General features: G+C 34.9%; 1 protein-coding gene across 1 annotated transcript; it reads right to left on the minus strand.

Moving 5' to 3' along the window:
- Nucleotides 1-13,662: 13,662 nt before the first annotated feature.
- Nucleotides 13,663-14,288, minus strand: LOC148869569 (uncharacterized). The gene has a single exon (XM_088972136.1). It carries the CDS (start codon nucleotides 14,221-14,223, stop codon nucleotides 13,876-13,878), a length of 348 nt encoding a protein of 115 aa, XP_088828262.1. The 5' UTR covers nucleotides 14,224-14,288; the 3' UTR covers nucleotides 13,663-13,875.
- Nucleotides 14,289-18,586: the final 4,298 nt, after the last annotated feature.

An 18,586-nucleotide genomic window follows, 5' to 3' on the forward strand; every position in this document is an offset into this window, starting at 1 on the left:
TATCGCTTTCTAAAACTATCTTCGCTCTAAAGAACCAGAAAAGCAATTTTGGCCAATGTTTTCAACCCATTGTTGACCCGGCCGGTGAACCGTTTGAACCATCACCCAGCCAGGATTCTAGTTATGGTTCAATCAAGATTCGTCAAACAGTTAAAAACCGTTGACTTGGTCAAGAACCGTTTAGCCCTGGCTAGGTCGATTTTTGACCCATTTAACCCAATGATCGAGTTGTGGGTTGCACACTCAATGCATGCAAAATTTTCGGAGGCCATAACTTTGCACTCTGATGTTCGATTGGGGTGTTTTTTTTATTTTGGGTAACTTTCGAAAGCCATAACTTCATGCCTTATCCCGCTATTTTGGCAAAAAAATCTTTTTTGGCCTCAAATTGTCATTTTTAATATTTTTATAAATAAAAAATAAAATTGAATTAAAAAACATAAATTAAATATAAAATAACTCATATAACATATCTAAAACATATTTATACATTATTTATTGCTAAAATATATATTTATACCTAGAGGTAAAAATGGTTTGGCTTTCGAGTTGGTTTATAAAACATTACTTTTGGTTACTTCAACTGACATCTTTAAACGAGCTTTTATAATATATCTCCTCCCTTTTCATCCCCCTGCCAATGCTTGCTCCTCCCTTTTCGCTTCCTTTTCTATTTTCCTCTCCCTTGTGTGACGTACATAGGTGGATCCAGGAATTTTATCAAAATATGGTTATTTTAGTAATTTTGTATGTAAAATAATTTACAAAATGGTAAAAATGGTATTTGGAAAAAAATGAAGCATCAGCCTAACTTTTATTGTCTAGGTCAATGATGGAATGGAGGTTTTTGTCAAATTTACCAAAAGTTTAAGGAATCATTTGTTAAAATGAAACTACAAGGAAGGTTTTTATGATTGTTAGAAACTTTAATGGAGGTTTTTGTATTTTACCCAAAAAAAAAAGTAAATCCCTTGAACGTCGCTTAGTTTTCTCAAAAAGAGCTTAAACCCTTCAAACTTTGATCTGCACATACACTTCCCTAGAAAAACCAATGCACTCCCCTTATTTTTTGGAACAAGGGAACTTGATAGACCCCTCTGTTACTTTACCCATAGAAATCTAACAACAACCACTGATGTCATGTTTTAAACATATTATAATAACAATTTTGCCATTATATAAAATGACCTATTTGATTACTAAAATACCCTTAAAACTTGTAACCAAAAAAACCTTAAACCTCTCTTTACTCAAAAACTAAAGAATGACCCCTGTACTTACAAGGTTAGTATTTTGATATTTTTTATTCATATATTCTAATAAATTTTGTTTGACACGTTATACTAAGTACAAAGCTACTACAATGTTGTTTGAAATTTACCATTTATTTGGAATATCTAAGTTTGTTATTTAACGTTTAATTTACAATTGATAACCTATTTCATACCAAAAACATATGCAACCCACACATTTAAAATAAAAAAATAAATAAATTAGAAAGATTATGGGCCTACATATTTTTAGGTGAATACTTTTTCTTTATAAGTAGCTATGTATAATGCCATTAATTTGATCTATTTTGTTTGACACACATACTTAGTACGGGTCAAGTATTTAATTGATTTAAAATATTAAATCAGGCTTTTTTTTCAGTAAAGGGAAAATTCATTCAATAGAGTATAAGCCGAAACAGAGTTTATACAAGAGGTGTGTTTGTTACTATTGCAGTTCAAAGACAAAAAATCAGCAAGCCAAACTAGGGGATTACCAATCCAAGTCCCTTTCAGAATCATGATGCTAGCCAAAAGATGGGTCACTGAGTTTTCTGACCCTACTGAATCAAAAGATTTCACTTCTTGCAAAATATCATCAACCAAAAACCACACTTCAGAAAATGTCTAGAATTAGACTGAAGAGCTGTCAAAAGGGTCAAGCTATCACTATTAACAGTAATAGACCAAAGTCCCAAACTGTTTGCTAGTCTAAGGCCTAATAGAACCGTAGAAACTTCTGAGAAAATTGCATATCTTGGAACATCGGTTGTGGCTTGAGCTGCTACAAATTCTCCTCTGCCATTTGAGATGAAAATACCATAGCCAGCATAGTTGTTCTTCAAAAAACTGCCATCAGTCCAAAGTTGAATAAAATTAGTTTGATGGAGTTCCCTCCCTCAGTGGGGCCGGGTAGCTAACCGCTGATTTAGGGTGCTCTCAAATCCAGGTTTCTTGAATTTATCAGAGTCCTGTGAACATGAGAGAGAACATCTTGACCATTACTGACTTGATTTTCAAAAAAAATATTTTATTTCTTCTTAACCAGATGCACCAAAAAACAACTACAAAATATGAGCAGATGTTTTTTACTTCAGTTTTCTCTCTTACAAACCTGCTAGTCCAGACACCAAGCCAGTCACCAAGAGATTGGAGGGACCTAGAATCAGGCATCAGGATCAAAGAAGATACATACCAAATTGGTCTAATATCTTCAAAGTACAAGAGAGCATGGGGTATTGACTCTACCTCCTTACCACAGCTAGGGCAAGTACTATCAACAACAAACCCTCTGTTAACAAGTCATTCCAACATTGAAAGATTGTTATGTAAAGCTTTCCAGAAAAAACATTTTTATCTTAGATGGAAGCTCAAGGCACCAAAGGACCTCCTAATAGTTACTTTGATTATTAGTATGATTCAAAGAGCTAGCAGAACACCCATCCATCTTGGCCTTCTCAGATCTATAGGCGGATTTCACTGAAAATATCAATTTCCTATCATGAACCCAACACCATTTATCCTCCTTGGAGGAGAATGGGATATAGATTTTTTAGATTTCATTGGCAATATTTGGAGGGAAAAGGCATATAAGGAGACCGGAATTCCAAGACCAATCCCTATGGTTAATCAACTCTAAAACTTTTCTTACTGGACAATCCACCAGCTTGTCATAGGGAATTTTAAAGTTGGGCAGGTCGGGAAGCCAAGGATCCTTTCAAATGTCCATTTCCTCTCCACTAACTATCTTACAGGCACAACCTTCCTTTAGAACCTTTATACCAACACACACACTTCTCCATCCCCAAGTTGGGCAAGTTGGCTCTTAGAAACACAAAGTAACAAGCTTTGTAAATTTGAGCAAGTAAGTTTGTAGGATTAGTTAGAATCCTCCAGGTCTGTTTTGCTAATAAAGCTTGGTTGAAAATGTGTGGGTCCCTAAAGCCTAAGCCACTCTCCTTATTCCTACAAATGATTGTCCATTTAAGCCAATTTATCTTCCTTTGAAGGTTTGAAGCACCCCCCCACCAGAACTGCTTCTGAAGTTTTGAAATGGTTTTACAAACACTATTGGGAACTAAGAAACAAGACATTGTGTAGACAGGTAAAGCAAAAATTACTGACTTTATAAGACATTGTGTAGATAGGTAAAGCAAAAATTACTAACTTTATAAGAATTTATTTTCTTGCTTGGGCTAGGAATTTCTCCTTCCAACCTTGCATTTTATGATCAGTTCTTTCAATGATGAGCTCAAATGATTTGTTCTTTGATCTTTGTGGTTCTCCTGGAAGCCCTAGATAAATGCTAGGCTTATCCACCTTTTTCACTCCCATGCTCCTAGCAATTAATCTTTGAAATCTCAATGGAGTGTTCTTACAGGAAAAAAAAAATCAGACTTTTGGAAGTTCACTTTTTGACCTGTAGCTTTCTCATAGTTATTTAGAATTCTCAGAATTTCCTCTGCTTCTTGAAATTTGTTTTTGCAAAGACATAACTGTCATCGAAAAATAAAAGGTGAGTAACTATGGGCGCATTTTTGCAAACTTTGATTCCTAAAATTCTTTTCTTCTAGACTAGAAAAGATAACAACAAAGAAAGTTTTAGAGATCAATAAGAACAAGTACGGAGAAAGTGGGTCTCCTTGACAAAGACCCTTGTAGGAGTTATCATGCTGCCTGGAGAGCTTTACAATGATTCTATAGGTGACTGTGGATACACATTGAAGCATCCATGTTCTCCATCTTAGACCAAAACCCACTTTTCCAAGATTTTGTCAAGAAAGTCCCATTCCACTCTATCATAAGCCTTCATCATGTCAAGTTTAAGAGTCGTATACCTCTGTTTTCCATTGGTGGATTTCATTGTATGCAAGCATTCATGAACTATTAGAATAATGTTTGAAACGGATCTCCCCGAAATGAAAACACTCTGCATTTGAATTACCAAAACATCATTCACCCCTTTCAACTTGTTAGAAACTTTAGCAATTAACTTATCGGTCTAAACTGAGTAATACTCTCTAGGTGGTCAATTTTTGGAATTAGAGCAATGAATGTGATATTTAGATCTTTATTCATTTTTCCAGTGTCAAAGAATTCTTCCATTGCCTCCATGACACTCTGCCCCACAATACTCCAACACTTTTGGAAGAAGATAATTGGTAGCCCATCAGAGTCGGGAGCTTTTGAGGGTGCTATTTGCTTAAGAGCTTTAAGAATTCCATCCTTTGTGATTGGAACTTCTAAGGCCTTTGCTTGCTCGTCTGAAATTTTATTTTTGATTTGACTAAGAAGCTCTTCTTGAAGTTAGTTGCCTTCACTAGTATAGAGAGTAGAGAAAAACCCAGTTATGTGACTAGAGCGATCCTCTTGATTTGTGAGGTTTAGGGGAGGTTTTCCCTTTTAAGCTTCTTCAATGTGGCTCCATAAAAGCAATTCAATCAAAGCTCTAATCCTCCCAAACCGGCCCTTAGCATGATAAGACAACTTTTGAGTTCAACACTATATATATATAATTCTTAAATTTTCTCTTTTTTTGAATCTTTTATTTTTTATTCCATGTCATTTTCAAAACAACCAATGAGATGCTCTCCTTCCTCATAAAAAATTGCATAAAATCTCTCTATCTCTCTCTCTCCCCCACACACATCCCCAATAACCTAAGTAACCTCCTCTCTTAAAATTTCTCTTGAACTACCTCCCCCATTTTCTCATAAATTATTTCTAATTCTTATTTATCCTCTCTCCCACTTTTATCTAGAGAAAATTCCCGATTAGTAAACTGTACTTTGGGTCTAATGCCACTTTGGTCCCTGAACTTTAAAAAGCGACAATTCAATGCCCGAACTTTCAAAACATGACAATCTATTACCCATTGTTAACTAGCTATTAACCAGCCGTTAAGTGGCATTTGGAAAAGTCACTAACGCCCTTTGAGTGTCATCTAATTTATCAACCATCCAAACATTGACAAAAAATTAACAGTCTTAAATCCTTGCTTCTTCTATTCAAGAAAGTTGGGATCACCAGAATGCCCACTCACACGTGACCCCAACATTCTTGAATGGAAAAGCCAAAGATTTGGGACTATTAAATTTTTCTCAACATTTAGATGGTTGATAAAAAAAATTAAATAACACTTGAAGGGCATCTATGTCTTTTTCAAATGCCACTTAACGGCTGGTTAACAGCTAGCCAACGACAGGTACTGGATTGTCACGTTTTAAAAGTTTGGGTATTGAATTATCGAATTTTAAAGTTTGGGGACCAAAGTGGCACTAGGTCCAAAGTATAGGGTATTAATCGGGAATTTTCGCTTTTATCGATATCTATATAAACAAAGTTTGAATAATATTCATATTATTAATAATTTTAAATTTTTACAAAATTCATCACAAAATTATATACTAACAATATAAATTATGTAATAATAGCATAAATTATAATTATATGGATTACTAAATTCAATAAATAACTAATATTTTAAAATTTAAAATAATGATATTATTTAAATATATAATTTCACATATATCAATTAATAATTCTAGAAAATAACTTAAAAAAAAGTAATATTTATTAATAATAATTTTAAAATCTTAATCTATCTTTATTATACATTTATATACACTAAAATTAATAGTTATTGTATTTCTATAATTATTTATTATTTTTTGTGATAAATATATTTTCAATAATTATGTACAAATCTAATTTTGTTTTGTTATTTAACAAAAATAGTCAATAATTATTGGAGATTAAACTACTGTTATTTAACTTTTTAAATTTAATTATTGTACTTATTGTATTTTTGTTATAATTTATGATTAATGTTTATTAAAAATTAAACTATTATTTGAGATTACACTATTTATTGACTATTTTAATATATTTTAGTATTTATTGCATTTTTTGTAATTATTATATTTTTATGATTTATTTATTATATTTTCATTATCAATATATTTTTCATAATTGTGTATTTTCAATAATTATTGAAGATTAAACTATTGTTAATTATTAGAGATTGGACTATTAATTTAGCTAAAATTAGGAATATACATGAGTTTGTTCGGTTTGATTGTAGATTGTTTGGCCAACCAAATCAATCAAGTCAGGATGGGGAGTTGGTTACACGAAATTGACTTACCATTAGTGAAAATTGGCAACTCGGGTCATATCGATTTGGGTCAATTTTTGGTTTGGTTGATCGGTTCAAATGATTTGAACTTAAAAAATAAATTAATTAAAATTAAAAAAATAGTGGCATTATTAAAAATTAAACTGATGATATAAAATATTTTAGACTAAGAAATATGATAAATTTTCCACCTTCCCATTTGTTCGATTTTGGTTGGTTTACAAATGGGTGAAAGCAAAACTGATCCAAGTTGGTTGGGTTGGGAAATTGTTGAACCAAAGTTGATCGGAAATACTAGAAATTTGGTCGGTTTCATCAATTTTATGAGCACCCCTAGCTGAAATTAATTATTGTTATTTTTATATTATAAAAAAATTTAAAAGTAGTATATAAAATATAAATAAATTTTCATTATTTAAAAAGTTAAAAATATAAAATAATTGTATACTCTTATGTGTTTCTACTGTTTAGCTTAGTCTTTTTGAGCTAACATGGACCCATATGGTAGACCGTTCGACCTGGGAACCGTCTAGGCAATCGGTTATGTTTTACCCCAAACCCAGTCCCTAGCCAAAAGCCATTGAATTGATCAGTGACCCATTGACTTAGGCGGTTGAACCGTTGACCTATTCCCATTCAACGGCTTTGGCCATTTTCAATTTAAGTATTTTTCTTTTTTTCATTGGAAAATGCCATCTGCTCAAACCAGATGGTTGAACCATCAACCTAAAAATCAGTGGCCATAACGGTTCCATTTCTGGGTTGGTTTTTTAAATCTTGATTTAGTTTTTGCTTAACAAATCCCATACATTGCATAGTTGGCCGCTAATTGTAGATAATAGTTGGGCTATGATGGGGATCGATTGCAATGTTAAATAGCCTAATCGTAAAGTTTCTATCTGCTTGTAAAAGTGACACATGAGATCGAATCCCACATTCAATTGATTGGGAATCTAGGGATTTTAGGGGAGGGCTATCCCTGTTGTGTAGCCCATTACCAAACAAAAAAATTGGGATCAATTTTAGCTCGATGCAAAACCAAATAAAATGATGTGGCTCACGTTTTCGATACAAACTTGTCTAGCCCATAACCATTATCAGCTATTTGATCATCCAGTTTGAACGAATGACCCATTTCAAATTAAAAAAAAAATGGTTAAAACCATTATATGGGTCAAAAGAATTAACAATTCTACCGCCTGCATCAACAGGCCACTGATGAAATCAATGATTTTTTTTGGTCAAATAACAAATTAAGGGTGAAACAGAATCGATAACCTGAATGATTTCTGGGCCAAAAGGTCAACAATGATTCGAAAGAAAATTGTTTGGTGTTTCGGATGTATATATGGGGTGATATTTCATCAATTTGCAATAATGACAAGTTTTGTATATTATAAAATTGGTATAGATATTTATATTTTAGAAATTTTGATACTTTAATTAATAAAGGTTAATTGAAATCTTGGTACACTGCTTACATGGCGAAGAAATTAGCAGCTTAAGCTATTGAAGTGATACCAAGATTTAAACTAGCCAAGACCATCCAACTAATGTATAAAATCAGTTCAAAAGTCAAAGCCATCTAACTGGCCAAAGCAATATATTAATCTCGTCCATCCAAGTGATGTATCAAATTTAACCAAGATTTTATCTTAAAGTGGTAGCATAAATAAATCAATTTTGAGCCATTTATGTGTTAGAATTTTCATAATAACCAACATAAAAGCCACCTAGGTCCTAGTTTCAATTTTTGCTTTAAAGGCAATCAGGTAATTTATCATTCATACTGTAATTTAACTTGTATATATATATTTTTTTTCAGAATTACTGAGACTTTCCTAGCTTTTCAAAAAGTTTGGCATCAACTATGGTAGCGCTTGGTTCATGGTTATGAAAAAAGGGTATTGTTGTTTAGGGGTGATCATGGGCTGGATTGGGTCTAGGTGGGCTTAGTACTTATGGTTAAGGTCTATAGCTTGGGCCTGGGCCCAACCCAATTGGACCCAATCCTAAAAATATAAGCCCAGGCCCAGGTTGTGCTGGACTGGTCTTTGGGCCTAAGTCATTAAATACATAAAATATAAGTTATAATTTAGATAAATATAAAATATTACATATAATATATTAGATTTGTCATTTTATAATATAAATAATATAATACATATTATTTATAATATAAATAAATTAAACCTACATATGTATTATATAAATAAATTGCAAACAGGGCCTTATTTCAAAACCTAGGCCCAAGCCTAGAATTTTTGAGCTGGACTAGGTTGAAAATGATCACCGCCAGTATGGTTCTACAACCATAAACCTTTTTTTTTTAATGAAAATGATATATTCTCATTTTGTTATGGAATTTTAGATTGTTGGTTACAGAATCAACAATAGCATACAGAATTTGGGTTGTATTCATGTGAATCAGATGAAACATGAGCATAACTACAAATCGAACAGACACTGGCATTTATACAAAATGGCCAATGCAATAGCAATATTCTACGCTCAATGAAAAGGGCAATTGGCATGTCTATAACTAGGCCCCCTATGATTAGGGTGAGAAATAAAACCGAAAAACCGAATAAACCAAGAAAACCAATCGAAACCAAATAAAAAATTTGGTTAATCAAATTGGTCGGTTTGGTTTTGGTTCAATATTTAAAAATAAAAAATAAAAAATACCGGTTCAGTTTTGGTTAATTAAACTGACCGGTATACATATATTTATATATATATATATATATATTATATTTTATGACAAAAACATTGCAGAATTAGGAGGGCGTTGCATTGTTGATTATGCTCAAATGTTATGCAAATATGCAACAACACAATGTGAATGTGTTCAAACACAAAGATAGATGAACACCAAGATGCAAACTTCAACAAAATTAGTGGAGGTAGCTCCCACTTACTTGGGTTCAATTTGGCTGCACCATAAGTGTAACCTTAGGCTGGATCCCCAATCAAAAACAGGTCACCCTGCCCTTATCACAATGTTAGCAAACTCTCCCATGTGCACACTAGGCAAAGTGGCCTGTTTTGATTTGAGGATGTAGCGTATGGCTACACCCATGGTACAGAAACCATTGTTAAACTCATCCAAAGAGGGAGGGACATATGCCTTTCGGATGTCTCCAGCCTTTTTTGGCCTAATCTCTTAATTCTTCTTTCATGGTGTTTGATAAATAAAATAGGCTTGTTACCATTTCCTATTTGAGATTGATCAATAATGAAAATGGGTCTTTGGTGAGATGTTTTAGCTTTTCTTCTGATAAAACCCAAAAAAGAGAGAAATTCATTGGAGATGATCTGTATATTAGAAAAATCAGCAAGATAATCTCAAGTTAAACATCTCGTTCTGTGTTGACAAGGGATAAAGAAGGACTCAAAAACCAAAAAGGAAACTAAGAAAATAATACCAGAGAAGAAAACTTGGGTAGTTTGGTGGTCTAGCTTTTAAAAAATGACTGAAACGAATCTATAAAGCAAAAACAAAAAACAAAAGTAAGCTCCTATCCAGCAAATCGAGCCTCCCATTCAACTCTGCTATCTTTACGAAATCCTGAGTGAGTCCCCTCCTTCCTTGAAGGTACATTAGCAGGTGAAGTGGGAGAGGGAGAAGACTGGTTAGAAGCAGCTACAAGGGCCAAGCAACTCTCGCTCCAAGCCCGTCTGATGGGGTAGGATACCGTCCCACTCCAGGACAACCCCTTGGAGCACTCACGTCTAGACTTGTGCAGCGCGCAGCCACAGTTGCGATGGTAAGGCCGCCTTTCGATCTCTGTGTTGCACTCAGCTATGCAGCCTGAGAAGATGGTCTGGAGCAATCCATTGGCAGCTCCGCTGGCGCTGGTCATTCTGTCTCAAACCTCAATCTCCCAATTGGGTCTTTGTCTTGTCTTCTTTGAAGGCCGCCTGTGTAGTCTGCACCTGTTCCTGGTTTTATATTCAGTGCTGGTTCGTTGTCGGTGCGTGAAACATGGACGGACAAAGAGAAGAAAAGTGGAGTAACTCAGCTGGTTCCTCACAAGGCTCAAGCGAATTTGGCCTTTGGAACCAACAGATGAGCCTCACCGACTAGCCTACCTGAAAATCTGGCCTCACCCACTTTTATATTTGTAAGATTCTTTGGAACCAACAGATGGACAGACAGACAGACAGACAGACAGACAGAGACAGAGATACAGAGTTGTTATAAGTTCACAAGTCACTCATTGTTTGCCCCAAAGAAATCTCTGATTTGACCAAGTTACTGGTGGTGTGTGGTTAGACAGTTAGACTCCAGCTATTGCTAATATTAATAGCAAATGCTAAAAATTGAGAACTTCAGCTTTGAGTGCTCAATAGTTGAACCAAGAATTGTGGAAACTTTTTAAGTTTAGATCCCAAGACTGGGCAGTGGAAGAGATCCGTTTCTAAGGGGTTGATGAACAACTAAGGCAGCAAGAGCAAGACCTGTGTGAGACTGTGAACTAACCCAGAAGACCAGAACTAAGAAAAATTATGCAGTTGATCAGGTCAATGACCCAATTGGGTTAAAAATGGGTACCCTGATAGCTTCTATGAGGAACTAAATAAAAACCTTGTAAGGAATTCACATAGATAGGCTTCAAAAGAAATCTAGTGAATTAATGCTTGGTCTAAGAGAGATCAATTGTGAAGAATGGGGCTCCCAGCTTAATATGGGTCAGTCTCTTGACCTCTTTCTGTAATCCAGATACTGCAAGCGTGGTGGTAATGCGGCTTGCCCTTCTAACTCTAAAAAGCAAGTTCTGGTGGGGAATGAAGGGTTGCGTGTGAATAGTTGATAAAGATTTTGGTGGGTGAGTTATGATTTTGCTGTTCTTCACACAGTACTAGCGTCTTAGAGATCACGGAAATGGGTAGATGGGAAACCTAACTACCCGTATCTAATATCTATCATACCCGTGAAACCTGCTCCTTCTAGTTTCTAATGCTTACAAAGAAATTATATTTTGGGTGATTAGGGATGTCAAATGGGTTGGCTTAATTAGGATATCTGATAGGAAAACCTATCTGTATCCAAACCCGACTCTGTCATATCTCCTGATTACCAAAAATAAAGAAATACGTAGTATATCCATGCTCAACTGAACTCATATTTGCAAATATTTTAATGCAGCAATGTCAATGGGTTTGCCTCAATCCGAACCAGACCATAGTCTGATAGGCCGGGTCTGATAAGTGTGGGGCTACACTTACCAAACAACCTGACCCACTGACATCCCTATGGTTGATATGACATGGCTCCATTCATTTGCAAGGTGTTAACCTGCAATTTTAGGCTTTTTAGCTAGCCTTGTCCGGATAGTCAGAGGGGTTAAGGTTAATCCGTCGGGTTCAGAACATCAACAACAATAGGATCGGGTTAGGATTCGGGCCCATTAACAAATTTTCAAACCAACCAAATCCAAGTTGCATTCCTGCCTGGCCGACAGGAGACCAAAAATGTTTTTTTGGAAATACATTATTAGCAAAAAATAATATTTTGCTATGTATTCTTGTTTTCAACTAGACAATTTCTTTCATCTCTTTAAAATTTTGTTATTTTGCCAATTGTAAATTGGTTAGATATAAATGGAAGGAAAACAAAATTCCCTATGCGAGCCTTTCGTTTTTTTGTTGTTTTCCTTCTTCTTTTTTCCCTTTTTAATGTGGGAAAGTGAAAGCATAAGAGCCTTGGCTGTCACACTTTAGTGTCTTGTGGTTATGGGTAGACGGGTAATATAGGTAGCGTTCTTATATTAATCCAATACCAGGATATAGTTGTAAAGGCAAAGGGCTAGGCGACAAGGTGCATTTGGAGGCTCGCCTCGTTTAATCGTCAATAAATTTTGTACATGGTGTTATAAAATATTTTTACATTTTTTATTTTTTTAAGATTATAATTACAAAATAGATATTATTAAATTAAAATATTCATTTTGTGTGTTTATATATTAATTTATTTTTATTAATTTCTTATATATTGGGGTTTAATCTGATGCTGCTCAATCCAAGGTGTTTCTTGAACCAATATCACAATTAGATAATCTTGCCAACTAGGTGGAATCGAGGTGGAAGGACAAAGCTTCACTCTAAGATCTGAAATCAAGAAAGTGGTCAAAAGCTAAAGGAGTTATTCCCCGGGTGGGTATTCTGACACTCAAGTTAGTGAAGAGAATGGGTGATTGGGCCAAACGGTTGGGAGAATAGTACTGGTTTGAGCAGAGCAACAGCATGGATGCCAGAAGTCTCAAGCAGAGTAACAGTCTCTTATCCTTATCCATACAATACTCTCCTGTCTTAGTCACACTTATCCGATGATGTAATGCCGACGTGGCCAAGGTGATAAGGTGGTCACAAAGGTGACACGTGGCAAGCTAGAATCAGAGAAAGAAAGAGGGGAATCTAATAATGATAAAAAGGTTTGGAGGGTATTCTAATTTTAACAAAATAATAAATTATTCATTTCAGTCAAAACGGCTGTTAAATATTCCTTTCCACTGTTCCATTATGTTAAATGACATGGTGGTCTGCAACCACGATGCAGACGATGTGAGCTCAACAAACAGGGCCTTATATACAAAAGAAGGCACACCATGCATCAGGTCAGGAGCCTGAGATTTCCAGTCTTATATAAAATCTTTAAAATAATTCATAGATTCCCCAATACTATTTATATAAATCCCAGGGTCTCTGTTAGTGCAAGCCCGTTTTTGTACAAAAGAAAAATAAAAGATTTAAAAGATAATCTAAAATGATTTCCTTTTTTAATTTAAATTTTTTAATTAAGCAAGTGGAATGGTTGAACTGGATAGCTGGACCATTTGACCCGAGACCCAGTGGAATGGTTGAGCAAACATCCCTTTAAAACGGAAACCGGTTCAATTCCTCAAGAACTTCATACAGGGAAAAGAAATCATTTCTTTAAAGTTTGTGGGCAAGACACTTTTGACTGAACCATACAGGCAAGAGAAATCGTTTCTGTGTAATAAGATATCAAACAGCAAACATGTTTAACATGTTTTGAACATTTTCTTTTGAGGAGTCAGCAATGCGTGTTTGCTACAGGGCTGCAAATGGGTCGTATCAGAGCAGATATTGATCCAAACTTGATCCTTAACATTGAAGCCAAATTTGTTTGTTCCTCCTAGATTGGACTCACATCAATTAAACTGAAAATTATCAGAGAATGGTAATTGACATATGTTATCAATGAAATGAACTAAAAAGAGAATATAGTGAACATACAACATTCAAACAAGATCATATATTCAAATGTTTGCTATTGGATTTGGATCGATCAATTATCGAGTGATCGAATTTGCATCTCCTTTCTGCGGTTGGGTTCCAATTCAACCTTGGACAAACATATATATATATATATATATATATATATATCATTTGCAGCCCTGATAATTCTACAACCAAAAGTGAAAACTAATAAATCATTAATTACTTAGGAGTAGGATTTCCACGGATCACTCTCTTCACACAACAGAACCCCAGTGGGCTCTTCTCAGCTCCTTCCAAAACAGCAGCAGATGAAGCAGGCTGCGACGAACACTGGAACTGGATATCCCCCAGGGACAAGGACGACGACTCGCCCCATGACCGTTTAACGGGGAAGGAAACATTCCTGAAGGGAGAACACCCACCGGAGCATCCACCTCTGGACATTGATTTATGCAGGGCGCAGCTGCAGTTCTGGTGGTATGGCCTTCGCTCGATCTCCATGTTGTACATGGAAATACACCCTTCAAAGACGCATCGAACCAGTCCTCCTACAGCACCACTGGCCATTTCCTCTCTCTCTCTGTGTCTCCTTCTGTCAAAGAGACTCTAAACTAAAGAGGGTAGGATCATATAGAGAGTAATTTGGACAAACAAAGTTAAGAGAGACGTAAACTTTTGGCTTGGACGAAATGTAAACTTAGGGGGTGAAGCAACTTCTTTTGACCAACTTAGTAGTGAGCTTGATTGATTGGCGTTGGAATAGTAGCTTATCTAACTTGAGTCCATTCATAATATACCGACAAAAGAAGGAACCAAGTAATTGTTCGGATCGGTATGACTGACCTAAACCGATTTACCATATTTGCACATGAAATGAATGCCTGATGTGCTACAGTTGTATATATGTATGCATGTTCTCATGCATGCTCGATTGTCAAATTTGGGTCGTCACCACTCTCCAATAAGCCCGATTAATAATAAGGTTAGTTTTGAGACCATTTAATGGAGACATACTAGGGTCTAATTGTTTCCTGATCAGTTCTGGATCGGGTTTACCTGACCCAGACCACATCAAACCCATACGTACCTAATGGCCAAGTTGGGCCAGATTAGGTTGGATTGAGAACAACTCTAACCCAACCTGAGCTATTGAACCCTCAATTCTAACCCTAACCCAATTTGAAACGGGTTATTGAGTATTTATTTTTTTCTTATGAACTAATTAATAATTTTGTGTTAATATTTCTAAATTTTGTTAAGATTATAAATTATAACTACTTTTTTTTTATATTTTTAGAATGAAATATGAATAAAGAATAAAGTGAAATTGACATTATAAAAAATGGTGAAGAGTGAAAATCCCAGTGAAAAAGGGAATGGAAAAAGTCCTTGTCTCCGTTGGCGGGGACGTGGATGGGCGCGGCATCCCCGCCCCACCCGCTTGCCATTCCTAATAAATACCACCCACAAACATAGAATGAATTGCAATAAATAATTATTATTTTTTTAATTTTTAATTTTTGCACTGTCAATGTCTAGAAGAATAAAATCAAATTGCCTTCAATCAGATAGCTGCAAAAACAAAGAACTTGGCTTCAAAATAAATTATAAAGAACTAGATCCGATTATCTTATTCCAGACATCTCCCATTCACTAGTGAAAAACACATATATCTTAACTACCGTTGAGAAACCAGCCGGTGCTTGGAATTCTTTCAAAGACGAGTTTTGAAGCTACAACGTTTTCAAGCTTGTCAAACTTAACAGCAAAAAGGAAAAAAGAAAAAGCAAATAACTAGCCTATCATTCCAATAAATTGTATGAAACGCATTTTAAATTATAGAAGCACGACAAGAAACTTTATTAACTTAACATTTTTTTCTTCAAATTTTAACTATCATAGGTTGTAGTTTGGATTAAGACAATAGGAAAGATTAGAAAGTTGAGAGAAATTCCTTACGAGTTGCACATAATCTTTGAAGAATATTCCCTCAATTTTCTGTTTCTCTTATTTCCCAAGGTATTCTTTCATTTCTAGTCCCACATCAAGTGAGAGGGAAGTATACGTAGAGGCAAAGGAAAAGAGAAAAACATATTCACCTGGATTGGGTCGATAGGTGATTAGGAAGGTCTATAGGTCATAGCCTACGCCATGACTCCCATGGCTCCACCCCTATTGAGAGGGGTGCCTGCCTAACATCTCCCCAGGGGGAGAGTGTACATGATAATTTGTGATAATGGGGGTATGTTCGTGTTGCCCCTACCCAATCAATCTGGCTCAATTTAGAAAGAGTATAAATGCAAATATATATAACGTAAATATATACAAAATATAAGATTTTGCATTCTATATATTTGCATTTATACTCCTTCCAAACTCAACATATTATAAATTGTTCTCACTGGTGTGATGATGCTAAAATTGATTTTGTATCCTTAATATGCTCTCCCATATTGGATATTACTTGGGAATTCCCTTTTCCTTTTTGTGAAATATGCTTGAATTCCATGGCCTATTTAAGTTGCAGCAAATGGTCTCAATAGTCTTCTTCGGTTCTTCCCCAGATTGACTGATAGTACAGTCCAGATGTCCTATTAATCACATTATGCTCCTTTCCTATTAATCCAATCATATGATTACAACTGCTCCATGCTTGTGTGACATCTCTCCCTCTCTAGCATTTCCCATTTCCTTTTTTTTTTCTTTTTGGTCTTTGTAAAGAGTATGCTAAATGTCACGATGAGGTAGGGGCTCTGTCCTGCCATTCATTACAAAGCAAAAATATCAGAAACAATGCTTGCAAACGAATCAGAAGCAAATTCATACTCTGTTCAGCAGTCATTGTGGGGAAACACCTATAGGATCCGTTATGAAACACTAAATGCTAAATGTATTTATCTAGGTATGTAAATTTATTTTATTTCTCAAATAAATAAATCAATAATCATTTTAGCTATAAAAGTCCATTATTAAAAAGGGACATTTTTTTATAGATGAGTGAGCAAGAAAAAGGGGCATTTTAGTCATAAAAGTCTATTGTAATTTTCTCCATGTGAAAAAAGTTATTTACCCACCTGAGAGTAGGGGTGAGCAAGAAAAACCAAAAAACTGAATTGAACCGAAAAATCCGACTGAAACTGAATCGAAAAATTAGTTAATCGAATCGGTCAGTTTGGTATTTTAAAAAAAAACCGAAGTACAGGTTCAGTTTCAGCTAACCAATATAGAAAACCTATGGTTAACCGAACCGATCGATATACATATATTTCTATATATTTTATGTATATATATATATTATTTTCTTATATTATAAATTAATAAATATACATTATATATATAAATATATATAATATATTATTTATTATTTAAAATATAATATTTTATATATTTCTAGTTTTCTATTATATATTTATACATTTTTTTGTAATATATATTGTAAATTTAAAAAACCAAAAGTTCGACGAACTGAACCAACAATTAACCAAACAGGTCAACCGGTTAACTGATCGGCTTTGATTTAGTTTCGGTTACCAGTTTTTCAGAAACCAATCATACCAGTTCAGTTTCAAAATTAGGCCCACGGTTTGATTAAGCACCCCTACGTCGGAGAAGGATATATCTAAGAAAATAAATTTTTCTTGGTCCCCACATAAATCTGAAAAAAAAAATATAGGTTTCTTGGTCAAGGATTCTATTGACCTACTTTCCCCCCTCTCAAAATCCATAAAAAATGAACGCCCCTTAGAGGCCCAGTTTGGATTTGCTGCAATAACAGAGGCAATAATTCCAAACAAAGCAGAAAAAAAAGATCCTTTAGCAGCTATTGTGAAGAATCACTTTGTCTAATTCAGCCGGTCCGAATCCAATAAGGATTCATTGGATTTTCATGTTCAAACTTGAATTCAAATATCTTATTGGATATCCATTCAATTATAATTGTAATAAAAAAATTTACGATATAATATAAATAATATATATAATATAACATATAATATTCCATAACTAATGGGTCAGATCGGATTGGATAAGAGTATATTCGAATTTGATTTATTAACTAAATGAACCATTTTTTCCTATCCAATCCGATCTATAAGGATCAAGGGAAGTATCCGAATCCACGGATTTGAGTTAGACCTGATCCAACTTATTTGCAGCTGAGAGAGATAGAGACGGTGATTGAAATAAGATGAGGATTTCTGTTATAATTTTTATTTTGCTTTAAGGGCTACACAACGGGCGTAGTCCATCCCCAAATCCATAACCACCCCCAAATTCAGGTGCAGGCAGCATTTGATCCCAATTTCTGTTATGAACTATGAACAAAAACATGAGAATAGAGAAGTGATGAAGATGATAGAAGGGTGGAGATTAGGGCTGTCAATGGGTTGGGTCTGACCTGATGAACCCAAATCAATTGGACCAGTTCTGGTTCCAGGAGCTAAAACCAACGGGTTGGTTCTGGGTCCTGATATAGCATCCAGATTACTATCGGTTTGGAATCAGTTTCGCCCAGTGCCGAATTGGTTCAAACCCAACCTGATATTATATATCTATATATTATAATAGGGTCAGACCCAATTATCCTGAAAATTGATCAATTCAATTCCGGGTCCAAAAATTACACTCAAAATTTCATGTCAGATCAGTTCTGATTCTAGCTGATTCCGGCCCAGACCAGATTCTTTAACAGCCCTAATAGAGATGTCTCACATACAAATTGTTGCACATAATAATGATAATATTGATGTCACACAGAAGTTGAGATAGCTGTCACAACGTCATTGAGTTAGTAGGAACAGAAAAATGTGATTGTTTGGAGATCCGGACTGGATTGCAGATCTTGAAAAAGATAGCTGTGAATCGTTTTCCATTATTAGTGAAGGTGGTTGTTAGATTGGTTTGGTGTTTGATGTATTTGTTTAGTTCGTCT

This window comes from Nelumbo lutea, chromosome 2 (assembly GCF_056320005.1).
Source record: "Nelumbo lutea isolate HS-2025 chromosome 2, American lotus-T2T, whole genome shotgun sequence".
In the NCBI taxonomy this organism is placed as follows: domain Eukaryota; kingdom Viridiplantae; phylum Streptophyta; class Magnoliopsida; order Proteales; family Nelumbonaceae; genus Nelumbo; species Nelumbo lutea.

Bases quoted from the DNA above. Each gene is read 5' to 3' on its own strand.
- LOC148869569 (XM_088972136.1), bottom strand. From the start codon at position 14,223: ATGGCCAGTGGTGCTGTAGGAGGACTGGTTCGATGCGTCTTTGAAGGG.